This window comes from Rhipicephalus microplus, chromosome X (assembly GCF_043290135.1).
Source record: "Rhipicephalus microplus isolate Deutch F79 chromosome X, USDA_Rmic, whole genome shotgun sequence".
Lineage (NCBI taxonomy): Eukaryota > Metazoa > Arthropoda > Arachnida > Ixodida > Ixodidae > Rhipicephalus > Rhipicephalus microplus.
In genome coordinates this window covers 89,002,681-89,026,417 of record NC_134710.1, presented here as the reverse complement: position 1 = coordinate 89,026,417, position 23,737 = coordinate 89,002,681, and the positions used below count along the sequence as shown (strand labels likewise).

Below are 23,737 nucleotides of genomic sequence, written 5' to 3'. Positions count from 1 at the left end.
CTATAAGTGTTGCCCGGCCGCGGTGGTCTAGTGGCTAAGGTACTCGGCTGCTGACCCGCAGGTCGCGGGATCGAGTCACGGCTGCGGCGGCTGCATTTTAGATGGAAGTGAAAATGCTGTAGGCCCGTGTGCTCAAATTTTGGTGCACGTTAAAGAACCCCAGGTGGTCGAAATTTACGGAGCCCTCCACTACGGCATCTCTCACATTCGTATGGTGGTTTTGGGACGTTAAACCCCACAAATCAATCAAATCAATCATATGAACAAGTGTTAATTGCACGCACAGACATACGTTTAAAGGTCGCAGATCTTTAGATATCCAGTTGTTTGCACTTCTGCAACAATGTTTACAGGAGCATGAGTACTAGCAACACCAGAAGCGATAAGCTGATATGAAGCACTGGTGCTTGCGAGGATAGTAGCCCTGGGCACTGCTACATAAATTAACTTTAGCGGATGGCACCTAACTACAATTGACGTTAATTTTTTATGTGGAGTTTAACGTCCCAAAACCACCATATATCATTATGAGAGACGCCATAGTGGAGGGCTCCGGAAATTTCGACCACCTGGGCTTCTTTAACCTGCTTCCAAATCTGAGCACACTGGTTTACAACATTTATGCCTCCATCGGAAATGCAGCCGCCGCAGCCAGGATTCGATCACGAGACCTGCGGGTCAACAGCCGAGTACCTTAGCCACTACACCACAGCGTTGGGGCTACAATTGACGTTAAACCGACGTGATGGCTGTGTCATAGGAGAACATACGTAATGTTCATAAAATTGGGTAGCCTGCACTGCAACCACAATTGACATTTCATGAACTTTAGGATCTATTTAGAAAGTAGTTGCGAGACCTGGCGATGCTCTGTGGTGGAATACTTGATTGCCACACAGAATGCGGGTATTGATTCCTGCTGGGACCCTGACATTTATTCTTTGCATTCATCGGGTCAACGCTGCCGATGTCGGCTCCTCTTTAACGAGAATTACCCATAAGTGTTCACGCCGTTCCTGAGTAGATACCAAATGTTGATAACCTGTGGCACTTGACCGCATACCAGTGGTACATCACCAAACGCGGGTATGTGCCACGGTCTGCCAGAATGTGTTTGACGACATACGCGACAGGATTGTGACGTTGTTCATGTTGTTCATATATATATATATATATATATATATATATATATATATATATATATATATATATATATATATATATATATATATATATATATATATATATAGAGAGAGAGAGAGAGAGAGAGAGAGAGAGAGAGAGAAGAAAAAAATAGAAAGAAAAGAAAGGATTGATTGATTTGTGGGGTTGAACGTCCCAAAACCACCATATGATTATGAGAGACGCCGTAGTGGAGGGCTCCGGAAATTTCGACCACCTGGGGTTCTCTTTAACGTGCACCCAAATCTGAGCACACGGGCCTACAGCATTTCCGCCTCCATCGGAAATGCAGCCGCCACAGCCGGGATTTGATCCCACGACTTCCGGGTCAGCAGCCGAGTACCTTATCCACTTGAGGACCGTGGCGGTGCCCGGAAGAAAAGTAGAAAGAGAAGGAAATAGAGATATACAGAAACAAATATTGAAATAGAAATATGGGTAAAAAATATAAGGCAGAACAACGGAAGAAGAGGGGAAAAAGAAGAGAAAGAAACACAGAGAAAACCAGGAGTCCGTCCAGATCCTCAATACCTCCAGGCTTGGCACCATCAGTCGACCAAGCTTCCTTAATTTTCGTCTTAATGTTTTCTACACCAAGATTTTAATTTATACTGTCAGGGCCTTGAGGGTATCTCTTATGGGCAATACATGGAAGACAGGGATGTCCCAACATGGTTGTGGTACACTCATTTGAAGTTGACAATGTCGGTGATAGCAGTGATGGAAACCGAAAAGTACTTTTATAGAAAACAAAGTGTTGTAAATGAAATCAAAAGCCTTAATAACTTCTAGGAATAATAAGTTATTATAACACGAAAATATAGGACCTGAAACGAATTCACACCTTGTTCTTCTTTTCATTGGCATTTATTTTACTCGCCGCTTCTCCATGACAGTGGCTTGCATGTCGATGCACTCCCCGCATTACAATACTTATCGCACACGTTAAAATGCACGCGCGACGACGCAGCTGCTGCGACGTTCGACCGCATCCAGCGGTCCCTGTGAAAACGAAAATGGCGATTCAGCCATCGCCGTCATGGTTGCCCATTATGGGCCACAAGGGAACCTGTGGGCGTGTGCGCCACTAAGCTACGCCGCATGAGTAGCACCGCCCAACCCACCAGCAGCCGCGGCAGCAGCTCTGGACAGTGACGAACCCGATGCAGATGGAAAAATCGTTCGCCGAATCATCGAGATCAGAAACGAAACTAACCCCCCACGGCTTTGGCCGCGTGGCGGCGCAGCGGTGTCACGGCTGCGGCGACGCAGCGGCGCCGGTGGCAGGCGCCTATGATTATTTTATTCTGCGACCCTGCTGTTTCGACTAGAGCAGCAGGATGCCTTCGGCACTCAGCCGGTAATGGTGGTATTATTCCCGACCTCCGGGAACGGCACTGGCTTCAACCTACAGCTCGATGAATTTGAATGGCGTGAAATGCGACGTACGTGTTTTGAAAACACTACTCCGAGACGTCAGGGTGCTGCGTAGAACGATATCTACAAGTTTGGGAATTTGTTTCTGCCAGCGCCCGCTCCCGTATGTTTTTTTTTTTTCAGAAAACAAAATGTAAAAGATTACAAAACGCTCCTCTGCAGATGCACGGCGGAGGCGCCTCGGAAAGTAATAGGAGGCGACGTGCAGCGATTCGACTTCGAGGACCCGCAAGCAACTTTGGAAGCGCTTTGGCGTCGAGACAAAAAAACAAAAAAGAAAAAAAGACATCGAGGCGTCAGGAAAGTGCAAGCTATAGAAAACAATGAAAGTGAACGTAGAGGTTGGGCGTAGGGTGTCGGGAGGCGGCGAGGAAACCGCGGAGTGACTCTGAGCTTCGACATGTGTTTACTTCTTGGTTCTGCCGCATTGTATACAATCTCGACAAAGGGAGGAATGTCGCTGGGGCATTGAAGAATCAGCAGTTCTGCGATAGGCGACGTGCTAGTTTCCTCTTCTAGGCTTCAAGTGAAACAATTCAAGTGCCCAAATATGCTTCGCACGATGTTCAAGTTGCGTCTTTGTTGGCGACAAATGTCGACAAATCGATAAGACGCCTATCTTTAGCTCAATCTGACAATGGCAATATCGCCCCTCTCCCACATCGCCCTCCGTGTTTGATTTCTTCAGTGCGACAGCAGCAGTTAAAAGCTTAAAATTGGATTTGTAATGTCCGTCTTTCCGCTACGCTGACGGAAGCGGCTGTATAGTCAGCACCAAGTTACAGCCCTGGGACAACCGTGTCATCCTTACCTTTACCCTCGACATCCCTGCTGGCCTAGGAAGGCGAGCAACGGCGAAAGCCTATGCGATCACGGGTCACTCAATAAATTACCTTGAAAGTTTCAGTCGCTTGTGATTACCCTCTAATGTAACCTAATTAACCTTTGGTTACGTTTATTTGACGTTATTTGTGTTTCATTCGCCTTATGTGCTAATTATCACTTTTAATCAATTGGCATACCCTTACTACATTAAGTCCCTCATTACGTATGTTGGGCGTACATTACTTATTAGAGCTACACTTTTGGTTACCAGAAAACGCTTTAAAAAAAAACTGAAGCCCCATCCCCAAACCTCTCAGTTCATATAACCAGCTAGATCCGCCAAATATATATCCCGCAACATAATTAGCTGAACCTTTATGTTGTAGCGAGAGAGGAAGACGGGACGGCGGACAACGTGGTCGTGTCGTTCTCTCGCCACTTTATTCCACGCCTCAAGCGGAGCCGCGTGGCTTTCCACGTCCGACACACCAAGTGCGCTAGCTTGTTCTAATCCTCGCGCAGCTCGAGCTAGCACCAGCTGCGCGAGAGGCACGGCGCGGTAATTCAGAAATGATGATGGTGATGATGGCACTACAATGTCAACGAGCATCCCTAGCATAAAATATTTTAAATATACAGAACCTCATACTAAACATATGAAATATCAAATTGGAAAAACACATCAGTAATTCATTTCCCATGTTTTTTATCATGGAAATAAAGAGCGTGATGTATTAGTGGCCAAAATCAAGCTCGCATCGGTACCAGGCGTAATCTCAATGGTCTTTGTGTTTTTGTGTGCGTATTCAAGCTTAATAATAATAATAATAATAATAATAATAATAATAATAATAATAATAATAATAATAATAATAATAATAATAATAATAATAAAGGAATGACCCGGATAATTGCGCCCAAACAAAAGGAACATAACCAAGGGCCTGACATGTCAGATGCTGCATAATGATGTGTAAAAAGCCGGAACCATACTCTTATGTGCTTTGACTATATTGTTATTGGATTTTTGCGTAAATTATCTTCATAAATTCTGTTATATCATATATGTTGTGGTCCTCAGCTTAGCTATATATATTATTCCTCCTTACTTACAGTTACCGCCAGCTGTTGCTATACCTACCTTTTATTACGATACAACCACAAGGCCTTAAGACAGGGCCCTTCCACACACAGCGGCCAGCGATAGATTCGGGAACGAGAAACATCAAGAACGTGAGACGTAGCTCACTTTGCAACATATTGACTTCATACTCACCGTTAAGCCGCATGAGGAGTTTCGTCCTTCTCTCCGCAACAACACCCGTTACGTTCATTTAGCTTCGTGGCACCAGCGATACACTGCACACTTTATATTGGGCGCAAAGACATACCATGGCGCCACCATGCGGAGGCATCCCTGTGACGTACGTGGTTGGATTGCTCCGCTGCCTTCTCGCGCGCAGCCGCAGCAGCTTTCGCGAATTCTTTTATTTTATATCATTGCACTTCACTCAACTAAATCAGTAAAATACTGGTGCAGCTTCTTCCCTGACTGCACGAAGGGCTAAGTAACTGCTCCTTGAAAAGAGTTACGTTTCTCACAACGCCTGACTGCCGGCGTCGTCTGTTATGGTCACCTGAATGAAACAACCACGGCGACCGAGCACGCCGCCTCTGAGAAGGTTACCACTCATTCCGTGTCGAATTGAAGTATAAAATGGGTATTAACGGTAAATACACTTTTCTTTGCTGCAAGAAATGAGTGCAACCACGCTACTTCATTCATTGTAGGTTTGCATCTAAAGACGACCCGCGGTTAACATGACAAGCATGCGCAAATTAAATGTTTAGCACACATAACCCTATGAAGCACAGCACAAGTGGATTCCCCGCTTTGTGGGAAGCAACACAGCATTCTTACAGCCGCAACCTTTCTGTTATTATTGTGGGCAAATGTGATAATCACGCACGCGCGTGCCTCAATCAGAGTTGTAACTTTTCTCTGTTGCACGCTCCTAATATTTATTGCGCAAAAGTTCTACGGTGGTCACACGTTGCACATTCGATCGCCATCTAGCCCCACACGGGTGAAAATTATGAATGATTGGTTTAGTTCCAGCGCTTCTACAAAGGAGTAAGTTGTTATAAAAAAAACCGTATCATTTTACGCCTTTGAGCATGCAGCGCGGTCTTGCGCACCATGATCTAAACGGCAATTTCATGTTTCAGTAAAATTGCCTGTGTTCAATTTTTTTTTTCAATTTCATTCATAAGCTGTGTCATATTCGATGGAAGCTCTTTGAAGACGAAGCAGTTTTCGAAGCTTACCACAATTTTGCCTGTAGATCAAGACATTGGGAGCAAGTGACAGTCGCTATGGGCCCATTTTATGCAGACATAATCTATATCAGCAAAAAACCTTGTGAGCTGAAGTCGCGGATAGGAGACGCGTTGGCAGAAGTTTTTTTTTTCTTTTTTTTTTCAGGGGGCACAACCTTGATCAGAACTGGCGGCCTGGCAGACAAGTGTGGGTGACCGTTATTTTGTGCGCTATATACCATGGGAAAATTTCGGACGGGGGGGGGGGGGGGGGGGGGGGGCACGGGCTTGGTGTGTTACCCCCTGGCTACGACACTACTGGCGGATGGAAACCAGCGTGGTCGGGTACACACATGGGGATGGAAGCTAGGGGAGAATAGTGGGGGCGCAGACTGCTGTAAAGTTACGTTGGCGAGAGAAGTAAGCTCTAGCGCAAACTAGAGAGCACATGTATGATCTAAGGAGGTTTAGTCGAGCGGGCTGGCTGAACACACAGAAGCAACTGGCCACAAAATAGACCGGTATATGGTAAATATAACGAAAACAGGGGGAAATAAACTGAACTTCCGGGCTATATCTTGACTCTCTGAAAATTCAGAGTCCCATTTTAAAATATACATAACCAAACTGTTTGCACATTCATTTTTCATTGTGAACGAGGCTCCCGTGCAGAAACTGAAACGTTCTGCTTTGATGTGAACATTTATGGTCTGTGCTCATTTTATCCCCATATGGGCTCGAAATAACCACAACAACAAAGAAAGAAATTAAGAGGTGACAGTGGCACTGCCAGTGGCTGTGACAGTGGTGAGACGTACCCACTACGCCACCGATCGCCAAAGAGAGGGAAGACCCCTCAACCCCCTTTTTATCCGGTTCCCTCTTGGCTACGTGTCTCAATCACTTTCCACGTCCAGGGATTCGTGCTGGGGCCGGGAAGTAAGAGACGGCACAATCTTTTCCTAATCATGGACGCATATAATTCAATAGCGAGTGCAAATGGCGTACACACATACTGTCCATGAACGACATCTCTGTTACACGAAATTGTAACACATTAGCAATTACTCGCGACACGCGAAACAGGATATATAAGCGAAGCAACGGTGACACTACAAGGGTGCCTCAATACAGAATAAACACACGACGACACAAATGATCAAGTCATTAATTAATAAAACCACGCAATGTCTCAATATGCCGCATCCTTTCCCGCAAAGCTCGTTTAAGTAAGGGAGGTGAAGTTCGTCTCACAGAATGTCCATGTTGACGGGGGCCTCAGAGCTGGCTGTTCGAGTCGGGCCTCAGGGCTTCTTCCCGGGGTCATTGTCCAATTCGTCAGCGTCTTCGTCGTCTTCGTCATCGTCGCCTTCCTCGTGCCTCTCAGTGATTTTCATTTTAGCCCTCTTTCGTAATGTTCCATTCACTCAGAGTCGGGTACTACAGAAAGGGACTACGAGACGATACGAGGAGAGTAAGAGAGACGGAGCGTTGAGATTGAGATGGTAGAAAGACGGAATGGAAAAGGAAGATAACGGTGCGAAGAGATAGCGGTGAGAAGCGATGAGATGATGACTGGGGCAAGGACGGTACGATTAGGAATGAAAGTTAGGGATAGGAGGTGAGTGAGTGGAACGTTACGAAAGAGGGTTAAGATGGAAATCACTGAGAGGCACGACGACGACGAAGACGATGAAGACACTGACGAATCGGACAATGACCCCGGGAAGAAGCCCTGAGCCCCGACTCGAACAGCCAGCTCCGAGGCCCCCGTCAACATGGACATTCTGTGAGACGAACTTCACCTCCCTTACTTAAACGAGCTTTGCGGGAAGGGATGCAGCATATTGAGACATTGCGCGGTTTTATTAATTAATGACTTTATCATTTGTGTCGTCGTGTGTTTATTCTGTATTGAGGCACCCTTGTAGTGTCACCGTTACTTCGCTTATGTACCCTGTTTCGCGTGTCGCGACTAATTGCTGATGTGTTACAATTTCGTGTAACGGAGATGCCATTCACGGACAGTATGTGTGTACGCCATTTGCACTCGCTATTGAATTATATGCGTCCATGATTAAGAAAAGATCGTGACGTCTCTTACTTCCCGGCCCCAGCATGAATCCCTGTATGTGGAAAGCTATTGAGACACGTAGCCAAGAGGGAACCGGATAAAAAGGGGGTTGAGGGGTCTTCCCTCTCTTTGGCGATCGGTGGCGTAGTGGGGGGGGGGGGCGAGAGCAGTAGAAATAATCCTTCCAGGTACTCCACTCCGGAATGCCTATTCGTTACACCGAAGGTTTTCTTTTCCTTTTCTTAATGTGTGGGTTTAAGAAACGAGCGTAAACATCTTGAAAGGACCGGGGTTCAGTCCGTGTTTGCGGGGACGTCACAGTGGCATTGCATACGCAGCGCACTGTGGCACGCTGCCAGTTACGTTTGCTGCAACTTTCCGCATTGTGTAGTCTGCAGATGTCCGCACAGATGAAGTCAGAGCGATACAACGCTGTTAAAAAATGAAAACACCGTGAAGCCGCCGTTAAAACCAACGCATCCAACTGCCAGCTTTCTTTCGCCAGAGCGAGGCGAGATCACGTGATCCAACCCTGCACGTCACAGCGATCGCAGCGCTCGCGCCTCCAGTGGTGCGCCTCGCGCACAATACCACTACGCCAGTGCATTTGTGATCAACTAATTGACCAGAATATGGGGGTAGCACCAAGTGAGTGCATATTCTGCACTGAACATTTTTACACGGCTCATATAATGCTGGCATGGTAAAGGGTGTATTAGTGTATTATATATTCATATGACAGTGTTTCTTTCTGGCTGACGCATTAGTCATTTAACAGGTTCAATCAATTGAAGTCAGTTGGCTTCGTCGCGATGGGGAGCACTGAATATTTGAACGAAAGCCTCGTTTGTTCACAGTAAAACTGGATTGTTTCAATGTAGCATGCTTCTGATGTTAGTTTTTTTTTTCAGACGAAGCTAAGGGAAGTGACGAAGTGTTCCGAGCTAGCCAATTAATTCAATTTTTAAATGTGTCTCGTTTTGAATGGCTGAGCAGCTCATATCAATGGCTGCGCCACTTTTCATCTCTGAAGGCGCGTTTACACGAGACAGACACGACACCGATTTTGGTCTGCCGACTCTCTTTCAAAATGTCTTTTGTCTTGTCGTCGTCATATTTACACTGAAACGACACAGTGTGCCGATGGCTTCTGGAAGACTCACTCTGCGCCTTGTCGTGTTCACAGCCTTACGTTGGCCAATTTTGTAGTCACATTGAGGGCACACGCAGCGACACCGACTAAACTTGCACAGCTGCAGTTTCAGCCATGCTCCCTGATCTGCCATAGTCCTTCTCCGGCTACGCGGCGCAGCCCACGCCATAATCCATGGCGTCGAGGGACGGGAAAGCTGAGACACAAAAGGGAAGTGAATAAAAGACTTTCATGTGGTGCGCAAGATGCATATTGAAACGTCGTTGAAGCCTCGGAGAGGGCATTGCTATCTCTCGCATAATTTTCCCCTTCGTAAGCGAAGACAAGGCAAATTTTCGCTCAGCCACAGATCTCCCCACCACACGCCAACGACTGGTCTACCGATGCGTTTTGCTGGTGTTTTCGGTCTGTCATCATGTGACACTACGACGCTATGCTGTCTTTGAGGCGTCGTCGTCGTCATCGGCCCAGTGTGACCAGAGGGTCTGGCGACTTCGTTGGTGGGCGACTCGTCGGCGGACGGTTTGCGTCTGCCTCATGTCTTCGTTTGGGTCGTGTCAGGGTCGAGCCGCAATTGGGTAAACGCGCCTTTAGAAACGCATGCGATGGTGTGTCATGACCGACAATTCTTGTATGAGAGCCGTCAGCGCAGCAGAAGCTATGCATTTCTTTCTGCCTCGACGAACGCTTCAAAGTCGGAGACCGACCATGGGAAAGCATGCCACGTGCAAAGAGATAAGTTTTCCCGACGTTCCAGACATACCGCAATTGCAAGCGAGTGATGCCGCAGTCAACAGGCATCCACGCGCACGGAGTGTCAAAATTTTTTGCAGCTGCTACCGGCGGCCATACACGATGCTAGGCCCGACAAAAAAAATCACTGAAAACATGCTCTTTTTTTAAAGCACTTTCAGAGAACCAGTTTTTAATTTAAATGAGTTCTTCAAGTCACTTTTTTGTATTTGTCATTTTTAGCAGTTATAATCTCGTTATACTACAAAACACCACCCACCAAGTTATCGCTTCGTAACCCTTTAAGGCACTTGAAGGAGCACTGACATCAAATTTCTAATTGGCCAAATTTGAATGGGGTCGGTCACGTCGAAGTTTGTTTATCTCGACGTCAAACAGCACAGAAAAGCTAAGGAAAAAAACAAAAAAATAGACTGCCCTGCGAGATCGACACAAGTGCTACGTGTTCGGTGTAATACATTTCACAAATACCATCCCGACGGACGATACGCTAGTAACGATGACGTCGACGATCTCCGAGTATGCTTGGAGCCGACTCCCAGCCATGCTCTTACTAGTGGCTCTCCTTGCTGTGTTGAAGCGTGCATGCGATCCATCGTGTCGCATCGACTGATTTGCGTTGTGCTCCACTGCGTGTGAGTAAGATCATTCAGAGCGACAATGCGTGCCAGAATGTCGGGGAACCACTGCATTGTGAGAACCTGCACGCCGAGGCGTGGGAAAAGCGGGCAGTGCGTGGAGTTTCATGCCTTTCCAAGCCACGAACCTCAACGCAGCCAGTGGGTTGACTTCGTACGCTTTTCGACAGAAGGGCTGGGCGCGCCTTGGAAGAACAGTCGCATTTGCTCTCTTCACTTTGCGGCGAGCTGCTGCAGGGTAAATCCTGTGTTGACGATTCGGTTGGCTTTTACTGGCAGTACGAGGCCTCTTCTGGAGGCCGGGGCTATTCCTACCATATGCTCTGCTGCAGCTGAAAGCAGCGAATCACTCGCCAAACGTTCGCGACATTAGGTGCGTAGTTGGTGTTCTTAGCTCCGACAGTATACGGCAGGAACTGATAAATACATGGCATTTAACGCGGAGCTTGTCAAGCAAGCATCGTCGCGAATCGCGGTTATACCCAATTCCAGGTCGCTGTCGTCATCACTTGCCAATGTTGACCACGACGACGGAGAGAACGACGATGTTGGCGACAAAGTCATGTCTACGCTTTCCGAGACACAGCTGGACTGACTGTACGTGCGCTCCTAGCAGACAGAACACCAGTGTGACGTCACCATTTTTTGTGAACGTGGCATCGGCTGTGCAGCAGCCTCGAAGGGCCGCGAAGTAGCACTGCCAGCACTACGATTTGGCGGGTTTTCTACCCATTTTGAACCGCGTTCGATAGCGAATATATTAATAAATACTGCAGATACTCATTCGTCCCTCAGATGCGTTTTAGGTAGCGAATCACTACTAGGGGGTCGATAGCTACTCGTTGATGCAAAAATCTTGACATGAGAGCGGAGAATTGGCTATTGAATATTTATTTCTGCCACAATAGCTTGCATAGGAATATGACGACAAGAGGATAAGAGCTACCTTGATGATTCCGAGTGAAACCAATTTAAATGCACAAGCTAAATAATTGTTCTGTGTTATTTCTCTACTAGCATCTATAAGTGTATCGCTTCAGTCACAACGTGTAGAAGCGTGGTTGCCACATCATGAATCTGAAGCGTCTTACAGATTCTTTAAGAGGCACTTTGAGTAGCTCCGTTTCATTTTATTGAGAAATCAATTATACGAACACTCTCGGCGGATTTCCGCCATCGCTGTTGGCATCGTCGTCACCGTCATCATTCTGTAAGAAGTCCAAATATATAACAACGCCCCGCACGTCGTATATATGTTCTACGTCAAGGGCTTCAAACACATGGCACGCGGCCAGTGCATCACAATTCCATGTGAATCATCTGAAGCATTTCTTTAGTGACGCACAACAACTGGTCACCATGGGTTAAGACAGAATGATGGAAGAAAAGCTTGATTCCAGAATTGGCATCCTGATTGCGGTAATTTAGGAGACCCGTATCGATGTGTTTCTCGAACCCTGAAGCGATGTAATTTTCAAGAATTCAGAATTGCGCATATATGAGGTGGCAACGTACGTTAGTTCACGTTTTGTTCAACCTTCTCTCCGCTATGTGTTGGCCGTGTCAGAGCGGCGGGGTGAGGAAGAGTGGTGCGAGGGGTGTCAAGCACTGGCTTTGTAAATAAATATGCCATGCATGGAACATGTGCCCTTCTCTTTGCGGTAACGTAGCGAGATGTTTTTTGATCTCGAAGGCTTTCGTTCTGGCGATACCGTTTGTCCCTGTAGTCTCGCGGCTCTACCGGAACGGCAGAAGACCACACAGGAAAATGAATATGCGTGCTACGTGGTCCTACTTACATCATCGTAGGGTTAAAGCACCGTTTCTTGGTGCAAAGGGCCAATCGATGAAGTCGGTGTTACGTAAGGTTACCTATGGGCAAGATTACGTCACTGCGTGGGCGAAAATGACTGGCCAGGCGCAGGAGAGGGGCATGGGAATTGTTCTTCGAAATGAACCTTCTGCGCGGCGCACAGTGCCATAATTATCGCGAAATAGGTTCCCCGTGGCCTTCTGTGCAATAAAATGATATTGTTTTAGCACAGCTCAGTTTGAGCATGAAGGAATTCTACTATGCAGTCAAGAAGGGGGAAAAGACAAACGACAGTGTCCGCTCCCCTTCTTGATTGCATAGTGTCTTCCCTTCACGCTCAAACTGAGCTGCGCTAAAGTAATATAAGCAATATCATTTTATCATGCACAAACTAGCCCAGTCAGCAGTACTTCTGTGCGGATTAGCGGGCTTGCTTGAGAAGTGTAAAACAAAATGCGGTAGCTACGCACACGGTGTGCGAAGACTAAAAAGATGGTGGAGCTGGTGGCGTTGCTCCCCTCTTTTTTCTCCTTTTGGCCTTCACATCCTTTGCCCACCCTTTCCTATACAACACTGTGTGCTATACTTTACCTTCTTTCTCTCCTCCTCACCCTCACTTTTCTTTCCCTCCCCACCTTAGAGTGTACTACACATGACTATGCTTGCTGTCTCTATTTTTCTATATTCTTTTTTGTGAATGTGTCTTAGTATCTCCATCTCTCACTTTGTACTCGTGCTTTTCGCCCTCTATTTTTTACTACATTTATTGCTATGGCATTTTAGTTGGGCAGTGTACGCAAAACAACTCCGCTAACGTGAAACTTGGGGACCTGCGAAGCACCAGGGTTTCCCATACAGACACAGGACAACGTTCACTCATTGAACAGCCACAGACAGCGTCGAAGACGGCGTCCTCCATCAATTGCAGACAGTGCCCACTGCAGAAACAGAGCATTTATTTTGACAACGTGCCGCTATATTACCGCTTGCTTTACCGTGGCGGGCGAAGACAATGCATGGAACACCGGCAGCACGAGCACACAAGGTGCTTCGCATTGAAGCGTAAGAGCTTGTTTGCTATCAATTTACTATGATCACTCTGATTTGTGTTTATCTTTGTGTAAATTCATCTTCAGCAGCTTCAAAAACATCTTGGCGTATATCATCTAATAATTTCTACAGGTGGGACTCTCATAGCAAGGAAAGTTAAGTGACAGTACTTAACGTGCATGTGTGCCGACTACTGGCACGCGTGCTGAAAAACCCATTAGGCTGCATATAAATGGGCATGCAGTCGAATTGTAAAAATCTGTGCACTTTTTTTGCAGTGTTCGTTGAAAGAGAACGCCATTGCGTCGGGAATCTACATTTCTGATGTCAAAAGAGCTCTAAAACAATGGCGAGGTAAGGAGTCATTCATCTTAGCGCTTCCTATTCTGCCAGTTATTTTAAACTAAGTTAATAATTATGTTTCTATTTACACATTCATACCTTGAGTGTTCCATTTGAGGGGTCGGCTTGTTTCGTTGATTTCGCTCAAATGATACGCTTGATAACAGTAGTGCAATAACAGATGGAAGAGCGTTCCAGTCTTCCGGTGTCGCCACCAGAAAAGAACAAAGGGGACTGATGCACAGAGATGAAGTGGAAGACAATAAATTCTCTTCAGCGGCAGCTTGTACATTTGTACACGTCATATTTAGAGGCAAGTCACTCGCCGTGTGTTTATTCAAATGGCTTGAAACGCGGTGTGCACATTCGTGCTGGCTTCCTGAGTGTACAAATACCGGTCAGTTAGTTTCTTTACCATGCGTAATGCTGCAGAGGATCGCTTTGTCGGCGACACTATTCTATGTTGAACGACCAGTGGACGTGCCACGTTCCAGGACCCACGTCAAGAGTATTTTGTGCTTTGCTTGAAATGAGTGTAACTAAAAAACAAACTGTGCTTGTACTTGTACCTAATAGTTGATTTTTTTGTTAAAAAATGCACGCTGGCTAATGAAACGATAAGTAAACTCTTAACTACATGCTAATTAACGTTGAGTACCAAAACTCGCACAAAACAAGACATTTCTTCATTTTATTTTTTGTAATGTTGTGCTTCGTGCCTTGGAATTATGTCATGCATATTTGACACATTTGCGGACAGTGGTTCATAATTCGCCTCTGAAGGATATGTAATAGATTAAATATGTGCCACCAAACGCGCTGGTGTGCTGGTGAAGTAAGTAGTGTTTCCCGGACGTGCAACTGGTGCCCATTCTCAAAAAAGAAAAACTAGCTGTTTGCGTTCGCTTAGACTCAGTGAGCTGTGAGAAAGATTTAATTTTTTCTCCCAGTCAACCTTTCAGATGTCACTGAGCAGACAACCCATACAGTCAACCGGAATACTGCGCACGAGATCTGTGTACTATGGGAAAAACGTCCTACAGTACAGGGATCTAGGCAACAAGGCCAGTCATGCTGGCATTCCTCACTACGCATGCAACTCTCGGTTTTGGGGAAAGTGTCACAGTGGATGTTAGGTTGGCTGCAATGGCGCCATCAATACCTGAATTTGAGGGCGCGCTTTCGAAATGCGTGATACATCAGTGGCTGAGTCCATTGCGCCATTAGATACGGAAATCTACACTCCAATCATCTGGCTTTACGTGCCGTCTAAAATGGAATAAAGTTAAACAAGAAGTACAAACAAACCTTTTCTAAAACCCTTTCGCTCTTTTCATTTCTCAACCAGTGACGCACTTACAATTTCTATCGAGCAGGAGGATCTGTAGCGACCATAAGAGCAGCGAATACCATTTTAACTTGCTCGAATGGTGAGAACTCCGACGAGCAATTGAAGCGAGAATAGACTGCCAGAGAAGAGACATTTTAAGGGAACAGGAATCGGACGCATTGAAAGTGCGACGTCATCAGCTGACAAACGAGAATCCAAAGCCGCAATAAGTCAGCGCTGCAGCCAGACGCAGCAAATGGACTATACTTCGCCGTGCTCTGCCTAGGCTTCGTCGAGAAGTGCGTCCGGGCTGCCTTAAAGCACTCGCGGAAGAGAAATCGAACTCGGCGTGGAGCGACCTGATGCGAGGCTGGAGCCGGGAAGGAGTGAAGGGGAAGTTATTCTGCGCATTTGGGACGGCTTAATGGAGCTGTAGACGAGGACAATCTGCTCGACATAGCGAGCACTTTTCCACAGGCGCTGGGCAGCACGCCGGGAGCCTGCGGGGGTCACATGTGCGCTGCCTTGATATTGCGTCCGGCCCCGGAGCGGCTCGACCATTACTGGCTCGGACCCGACTCTCTAGAAGGCATCAAGCTCACATCAGCAGTAGGGCAGTCGCTGTCAAACGAAGAAATAAAGGTCAGCATAGGCGGCTCCTAAGAATCTCTTCAAGAGCAGATTTAAGGCGGTGAGGAATACGAGCTCCTCTTTTTTTTTTTCTTTTCTCGCTCTTGCTGAGCTTTGAAATGTGCGCGAGGAGAAGAGGGAAATTTAGCTTGTCTTCACGACGCCAGAAAATCAGAGCTCTGAAAAGTACATCCGACATAAAAGTAAAGCAAACGCGTAATAGAAATAAAGAAAGACGAAGAACAAAAACGAAGAGTTGCCCAATGCTGTAAACTAAAAATCCACTCCGGGGAAAGGAAGAAAGTAGGAAAACCCTTTTTCACTATGTGGGCTTTCATTGGCGCGGAGGGGGGATCCGGGCAAGGGGAGCGCCTAAAGTCCTCCGAGTCTGAAGCGCTCGCTTATCTAATCCTCGTCGATGTTTCAACTACGTCTTGTCAGAGCATTTGCCCAATTTCTTTGTGCTGCTATCACGGCGGCGGCTCGTGATGGCACCTCGAAAGGCGGCGAGCCCCTAACGATGCAGCCCGAAGTGGCGGCGGAGGGAAGAGGGCTCTCGGCCTCTGTCGCTGGGGTGTGCCGGGGGCGAGCCACCTAAGGACCATACGTCTGAACCTACGAGCAAAGATGGCGCGATATAGGCAGCTGCTCGGCAGCGCGCTGTCATGCAAATTGCTCCCAGATGGAGATTTAATTCCACATAATGTATTTGGAGACGCCTCCAAATGGTTCGCGCTGCTGCCGAGATCGTCGCGCACAAAATTCTTTGCCATTAGGATCGGGTGAGAAGTTTCTCTTGAGAGGAAGAGACAGCTAAACAGAGAGGAGCGTTGCAGGGAACAAGAAGAGGAAAAGAAGCCAAGAATCGAGGAACGTGAGCCGACCACAGCGCCAGCAACGCCTCGAGCCCTTCAAAATCGTGAGCCTTCTCAATTTTGTGCGTTCGCACCAAAGCGATGGAGGCATGTAAGTGAGCGCCGTAATGACGCGCCCGCTGCTGCGGACGACTGCCTCCTGGATCATGCAAATGCGACCGCACAAATGATTACACTTTTACGCCGCATCTCGCCCTCTGCACTCCGGCCCCGTCTCCTCTCGGTGAACTCACGACAACGGAAGCGATAATTCTGCTTGCTTCTCAAGCCTTTTTTTTTTTCCTTCTGTTTATTGCTCGCCCAAGTTTGAAGACTCCTACAAAGAACTACCTCTTGGGAGAACGTGAAAGAGAGAAAAACGGGTCGATGACGCGGAGTATGCTAAAGGTTGGGCTCTGTTTACGGAGCACGAGAGAGCGTATAGTGTGGTAAATAAATAACCACAACTCCACTATATCAAGCATGTTGATGCGTTGAGCAATTTTATCGACAACGTTCGTCCTTCATATTTCGCGCTCCAACTAACAAGTGTTTGGGCTCCGTATATGAGCTATAGTGCAGCGCTAAATTAAACGCTACTCGTTTCTAGTATATTCTTACGTTAATGTTTAAAGAAATTACCCAAAGTTTCTATGAATTTACGGCCAACGATGTCGACAGTGACAACAACTGTAGAAACGTCAATATTTCAAATGAAATGAACTGAGGGATTTCGCAAGCCATAACAAAAACGCGATTACAATGTAGACCGCAGTGGCGCACTGCGGATTAATATTCAACGTTTAAATTTTGGTCTCGTTTCCTTAAATCTACGCATACATGGACATTTAACGAGTCTACTACAACAACTACTACTACTACTACTACTACTACTACTACTACTACTACTACTACTACTACTACTACTACTACTACTACTACTACTACTACTACTAAATAATAATAATAATAATAATAATAATAATAATAATAATAATAATAATAATAATAATAATAATAGCAAGAAGTAGAAGAAGAAGGAGAGAGAAGCCTGTGAAACATTTTTGTGAGCACTGATGAGTCACTAATACTCAAATATGATTTACTGGAGCAGTTTTTCACCAGCTACGTGAAAGTTGGAGCCAGGGCAAGTGGCCTCATGTGCCCACGGGGAGGTCTCGTGGGTGAGTGATAGCGATGCTGCTGAAAATAGGCACATGCGTCATTAGTTGGAAACAACTTTATTGCTAGTCAAGCAGAGCTTTCTCCAAACTGGTCTTGGTTCTGCCACGTGGGGACGTCGAGGCCTTGCCTCACCGTCACCTCGGAGGCTTCCTTACACGCAAAATTTCACTGCGCCAAGGACCTAAAGAGCTGAGACGCATTGTCAACGTTCCCGTAAATATATGAGTCAGTAACTTTCGAAGCCGCTCGCGTATGCGGTTCGTTTGATCAGCATTGGAAGCATATCAGTGGCCTCGTACAGAGTGCAAAGTGTTTTCTGGTTCCCTGTAACTTGCACGCCCAGCAGTTTATCATGTATGCCTTCTGTAATATTTGTATGTCATGTGCATACTCATGTATTATTTGTATATTTGTATACTAATTTGTGTATTTCTGTATGTGACATCGATATGTACATTTGGATATTGATTGACAATTATTATTAACATTTTACGTTGTATATATTTTTTGATTACAGCATTGTATTCCTGCTTGTTTACTGGCCGCACCATGGTGGTTTAGTGCTTATGACGCTCGACTGCTGACGTGAAGGTCACGGGATCGAATCCTGGCTGGGACGGTTGCATTTTCGATGGAGGCAAAAATGCTTGAGGACGGTGTGCTCAGATTTGGGTGCACGTTAAAGAAGCCCAGGTGCTCGAAATTTCCGGAGCCCTCCACTCCGGCGTCTCTCATAATCATATGTAGGTTTCGGTCTGTTAAATCTCAGATAATATTATTATCTCTTTTTTGTTTTTGTTTTTTTGTACGTGCATGTGAAACTTGTATGCCAACCTACTATAGCCTCGGAAAAATACTGGCAGTATTCAACATTATTAATAATTATTTACTTATTTTATAGTGAAGGGACAGTGAATTAACACAGGCCGATGAATAGAGCTCATACGAAAACGGTTGTACATGTTAAGCACGCAACTCCACGTCAAACTGATATACCAATTCACGCTGACGTTTTGAATGGCATGGTTGTGTGCCATGCACAGCGCCAATCTATGGTGCAGATGTGCGTATGACGGTGGACTGAAGGCATGCATCACCGAAAAAATTATGTTTTTCAATGTTGCTGAAAACGACGCCACTCATGCGCAAGACATTTGAATTGTATTTTCATGACCACAAGGAAATAGGTTTCACCTGGGATCATATTACAAGTCGTGTCAGGGAGCGATAAGCTGCACTTAGATGACGTCGCACACGAATTTGAAATACTTTTAGCTTTTTTGCTTTAAATTAAAACACGTCTCTTGAGAACCCTGAAAAAATTATCGTGGTGTTGCGAATGCATTGAATACATTTTGAATGCCGTTATCTTAAGACGATTTTGGTTTCGATCAAAAGCTTGGCTTCGCAGCGACGTTCCAAGAGTCACGGGAAGACTGCAACTCGGTATAACAGCTGCCTGCCTGCTGTCAACCGCACGTGGTTTACGTAAACAACGATGAGTGAATTATCACCCCTTGACACTGAGAGTGATTTTTGTGATTTAGGCTGCATGCAAGACGCAAATTTCGCAAACCCAGTGAGGTGTGTTGACATGTCGTGAGAATGTTCATTACAGTGGTACTTGCTTGAAGTTGCTGGGTGATTAACTTTGAAATCAAAGTAAAATATTTGGTACGTGTTCTTTGGCTCAACTGTGTGGTCAGCGCTGGTATTACTGCACACCGTGGAAATGAAAGAAGTCTCTATTAGGGTGTCTCAAAATTGTGTCAGTACATCTTTCAAAATTAGCAACAACCTCGCTTAAAATCTAATAAAGCGTATTGTTTCTCGCTTTCTGATATGGTAGGATTACCTTACAGTATTGTTATTGCACAACTACTTAATTCAACGTTGATTACTATAGTATGTGTGGTTATATCATTCGAAAATACAAGAACATGGTGTTTCAGCTTATCACGGAGAACTTGGAAGTTCTTTCCCGTCCCTACAATATTTTCACAATACTAGGATTTCATGCAATTTATTCATTCAATCGAAATTCTCAATACTAAAAAAATCGTGAAAGAGAACCGATTAAAAAAAACGTGTTACTCAACAAATTGACTTGGCTCTCGTTTTCTACAAAAAAAGCAACAGCAGCACAAAACTGATTAAGGTGAGCATGAGAAGAGAATTAAGAAGACCACATTGTGTGCACATTCAACTTTGTAGAGCTAATAGAACTCTACGCTCGATAAGTTTCAAATAAGGCAGCATAACAGTAGAATTCACGAAAGAACTATAATTAGAGTGGATCACTATCCTATAAAAATGCTAAAGATAATGCTCCGTAAATAACGTCTCCCGGAGTTAGAGTATGTTGCTTTAATTTTGACTTTTCCATAGCCGCTTAAAAGTCGTGACAATTTTTTTTCACCATCTTCCCGCGGTATGTTTTTCTGCAGAGAGGGGTATGCCATCAATAAGGGACTCCTAGTAGACTATTCTAAATGACTTGAAAGTAAACATTCGACAGAAGTCTGTATGGTAGGGTATGAAACTGGGAGATGATTTAGGCTCCAACCAAAAGTTTTGAAGAAAGCCGACGTTTCGGAACCGACTTTGTTCCTTCCTCAGTGGTGACTGCGGAGGCTACGTAACAGCAGCGTCGTCTTCAAAGCACTCGCGGGGTGACTAATGACATCCCTCTCTCTCTCTTTCTTTCTCTATCTCTCTCGCTTTGCCGTGGAGCGCAGTCAGTGTGAATACACTGGGGGAAGGGTTCCGAGAGAGCGGTTGATATTATGGGCTGTCCTCTGTATGTGCCACGACTCGAGAAACAACCTTCTCCAACTCGGCTCGCTTTCAAGGATGGCCGTCGCTTCAAAATTTATATTGTGATCCAACCTCTCGGCATGTTCGACGACTGCGCTGCGCTTTTTGTAGAACTTCCACACATCGTTGGCGTGTTGCTTCAGTCGTTCCGTTAGGTTTTTGTCTCGCCGATATACGACGAGGGGCACTCGACGCCATGAACTTGATTGAAGTTACGGTCATACTACAGACGTCTTGGCTGGCGAGTTGCCCTCTGAGACTGTCTTGGTAGTAGGGTAGGGGGTGGGTTTGCATGCATCTGAACTGGTGCTGTCGCCTCTGGCTGGTCGTCTTCGCCCTCCGGCTCGTCCCTGTCGAGGTCATCATCTCGGAATGCTTCGCGCGTTGGAATAAGATGTCTCCGGGTCCGACAAAGCACTTTGTCATCTTCACTAAAGACGCGATAAGACCTCGGCGCTACAAGCTCCAAGACTTGTGCCTTGCGGGTGCATGTATAATCTTGGACCCTCACTACCTTTTCCCTCTTGAGCACTGGTAAGTCCTTGCCGCCGCCAAGTTGCTTGTGGTTAAACAAGGAATTGTTCACTTGCGGGCTGAAGTCGGGGAGCTTGGTTCGCAGCCTCATGCCTTGCAGCAGCTCACCCGAAGAGCGGCCGTCTTCCAGTGGCGTATAGATCAGTAACTGAGCATGCCCCGCCAGAAGTCGTCGTGATTCTCTTGAGTCTTTTTCATGATTCGTTTTACTATTTGAACCCATTTTCCCGCTAATTCATTGGACTGCGGAAAGCCAGGATTTGATGTCGCGTGCATGAAGTCGTACCTGGATGCAAAGGTAGCAAACTCATGAGACGCGAACTGGGGGCCACTGTAGCTGCAAACATCGACTGGGATTCCATATCGCGCAAAAATGCTGCTAAATTTTTTCAATGGCCGTGCTAGACATGGTATCGTTTTTTTCAATACCGGGAAGTTGGACTGCGCATCAAAAACACGCAAGTACGAGCTACCTCCGTACTAAAAGATATCTGCTCAAACTTGGTACGAAGCGTGATCTGGCGTGGTTCTAAGCGTAAATTGCTTGGTAGGTTGTTTATATGCGTACTTTCAGCATACGGTGCTGCTCTGTGCCTTATTTTCGATGTCTGCGTTAAGCCCGGCACCACAAATAATCGTCGGCCCCGTGCCTTGCATTTGTTTACACCCAAGTGCCCTTCCAGTATATGCTGAAGCATTTCTTCCCTCATACACTTTAGAACAACTACTTTTGGTACCTTTCAACACCACTCCCTCTATCGGCGATAGCTCAGCAGCGAAAGGTGTCATGCAGCCGTCGATATTGCCAAGGCCACTGATGCAGCGAATCACCTTTTCCAAGTCAGGGTCACTTGCAGTTGCGGAAACTAAACAATCCAGGGTTTTTCTGCTTACCAAGTCAGAGACTGTACCAACTATGTGAACCTCTATTGCTTTGGTTGGGCCAGTCGTGCCCTGTGGTTTGTTGCTCCGCGACGATCTGGAGGGCATGTCGGCCAGCAGCAGTTTCTTCCCTGCGACAAATCCAAGCACACATTAGTAGTTCAGTAGGCGTAGGAAGAAACGCTGAAAACGAAGTGGCATATCACCGAGTTATTTGGATGCAATCGCTAACAATGGGCGCTGATAATAAAGATAGAAAGCAAGCAGTGATAAAAAAATCCTGCCGAAACCCGCAAGGGTTTCCGCAGAACTTATTTTCAATGAGCAGTGATCTGCGTATGACTATCTTGCATCCGTATAAAAAATAATGGAATTTCTTACACCTAAACGTTATATGCCCATCGTATGCTTCTCGATTTGCGAGTACCTCTGTTCACTATCATTCATTACGCGCGATGCATACGCAACAAAACGCCAACTGTCACCGTGCAGCTGCAGAAATACGGCACCAGGTGCATGTTTAGAAGCATCCGCAGACATTTTTGTATCTCTGGCAGCATCGAAAACGGCCAACAATGGTGTGCTGCTGAGTCATGTGCAAATTGCTGTCTATACGATAGTGCGATTCTCCGACCATCCAAACTTTTTATGAGGCTGCGCAAGAGTTTGGTCTTTTCTCGGTCAAGTGCATAATGTATTGCACAAAGTAATTAGCACCACAGCTTTGTCTGTTAGCTGAGACATTTTTTCTAAGGTCAAACTCATTGTCACATTGGGCCTTATTCCATCTCGGCTGATTACGTCGCCCAAAAATTCGAGTTCAGTCAGCCTGAACCTGCTCTTGCTCGCGTTAATGGTCAAACCGGAATTCCTTGCCAGTTGCAATGCATTCCGAAGGCGTGTGTCGTGTTCTTGTTTAGTAGCGCCCCAGACAAGTATGCTATCCACATACACTCGTACCCCAGGAGCTCTGTCAAAAACCTCGCTCAAAGATTTTCGAAAGACTTCAGGTGCTGATGCAATACCGAAAGGGAGCCTCAGAAAGCGGTAACGACCAAAAGGCGTGCCAAACGTGCAGATTCTTGATGTGGCGTCATTCAAAGAAATTTGGTGAAATCCGGAATTAGTGTCAAGGCGGGAAAATTATTTAACGCCAGCGAGCTCAGCCTCAATATTTTCACGTTTAGGCACCTGATAATGTTCACGTTTCAGGCATACATTGATAAGCCTTGGATCAATGCTTACCTGTAATGCGCCGTCTTTTTTACGTAAAAGAACAAGTGGGCTCACCCCGTCCGCTGGTTCTGCCACTTTCATGATGATGCCGCCTCGTTCCATGCTGTCCAGCTCCCACCACAGTGGTTCTTGCAGTGTGAAGGATACGCGTCGTGCTGGCTGGACTATAGGTGTATACCGACCCAGTACGTAACACCATCCGATACTGGCGTCCTCCACAGCCCATTACTTGGAACAGGCCAAGAAATTCCTGCATTATTTCTTCATTAGTGCCAACGTCGACTGCATCCACCGTTCTTGCGACCGATCCCTGCGTCTCACATGCTCTCAGTCCGAGTATTGCCTGGTTGCATTTCTTGTATATAAAGAAGTCTGATTACTAATGGTCACTGGAAAGGTAGCAACACCAAAGTGTTTGACAGCATCACCCCTATATGAGCGTATACAGTGGAACTGCATGGCTGCAAGGCGTGGTTGCCTTTGCACTTCCGATGAATCAAGTATGGCAGCACGTTTGCTTGGGAGACTGTGTCCACTTTGAGGAAGGCATTCTGGTTGGCCATTTTAGCGTACTACGATCCAGTCCGTCGAGCTTCTCACGCTGCAAGTTTTTACGTGAATGATGTTGAAGATATCCTGCGCATTGTCCACTTCGCCTACCGTAGGCCCTTTCTTGCAACACG

General features: G+C 46.1%; 1 protein-coding gene across 1 annotated transcript in view; it reads right to left on the bottom strand.

Annotated features, from left to right (window-relative positions):
* Positions 1 to 20,595: 20,595 nt before the first annotated feature.
* The window catches only part of LOC119175439 (uncharacterized), a 196,527-nt gene continuing 193,385 nt past the window's right edge, over positions 20,596 to 23,737 (bottom strand). The window contains exon 3 of the mRNA XM_075877259.1: positions 20,596 to 21,949. Within this exon, the coding sequence (XP_075733374.1) occupies positions 21,863 to 21,949 (87 nt within the window). The 3' untranslated portion in view covers positions 20,596 to 21,862. The remainder of the gene's footprint in view (positions 21,950 to 23,737) is intronic.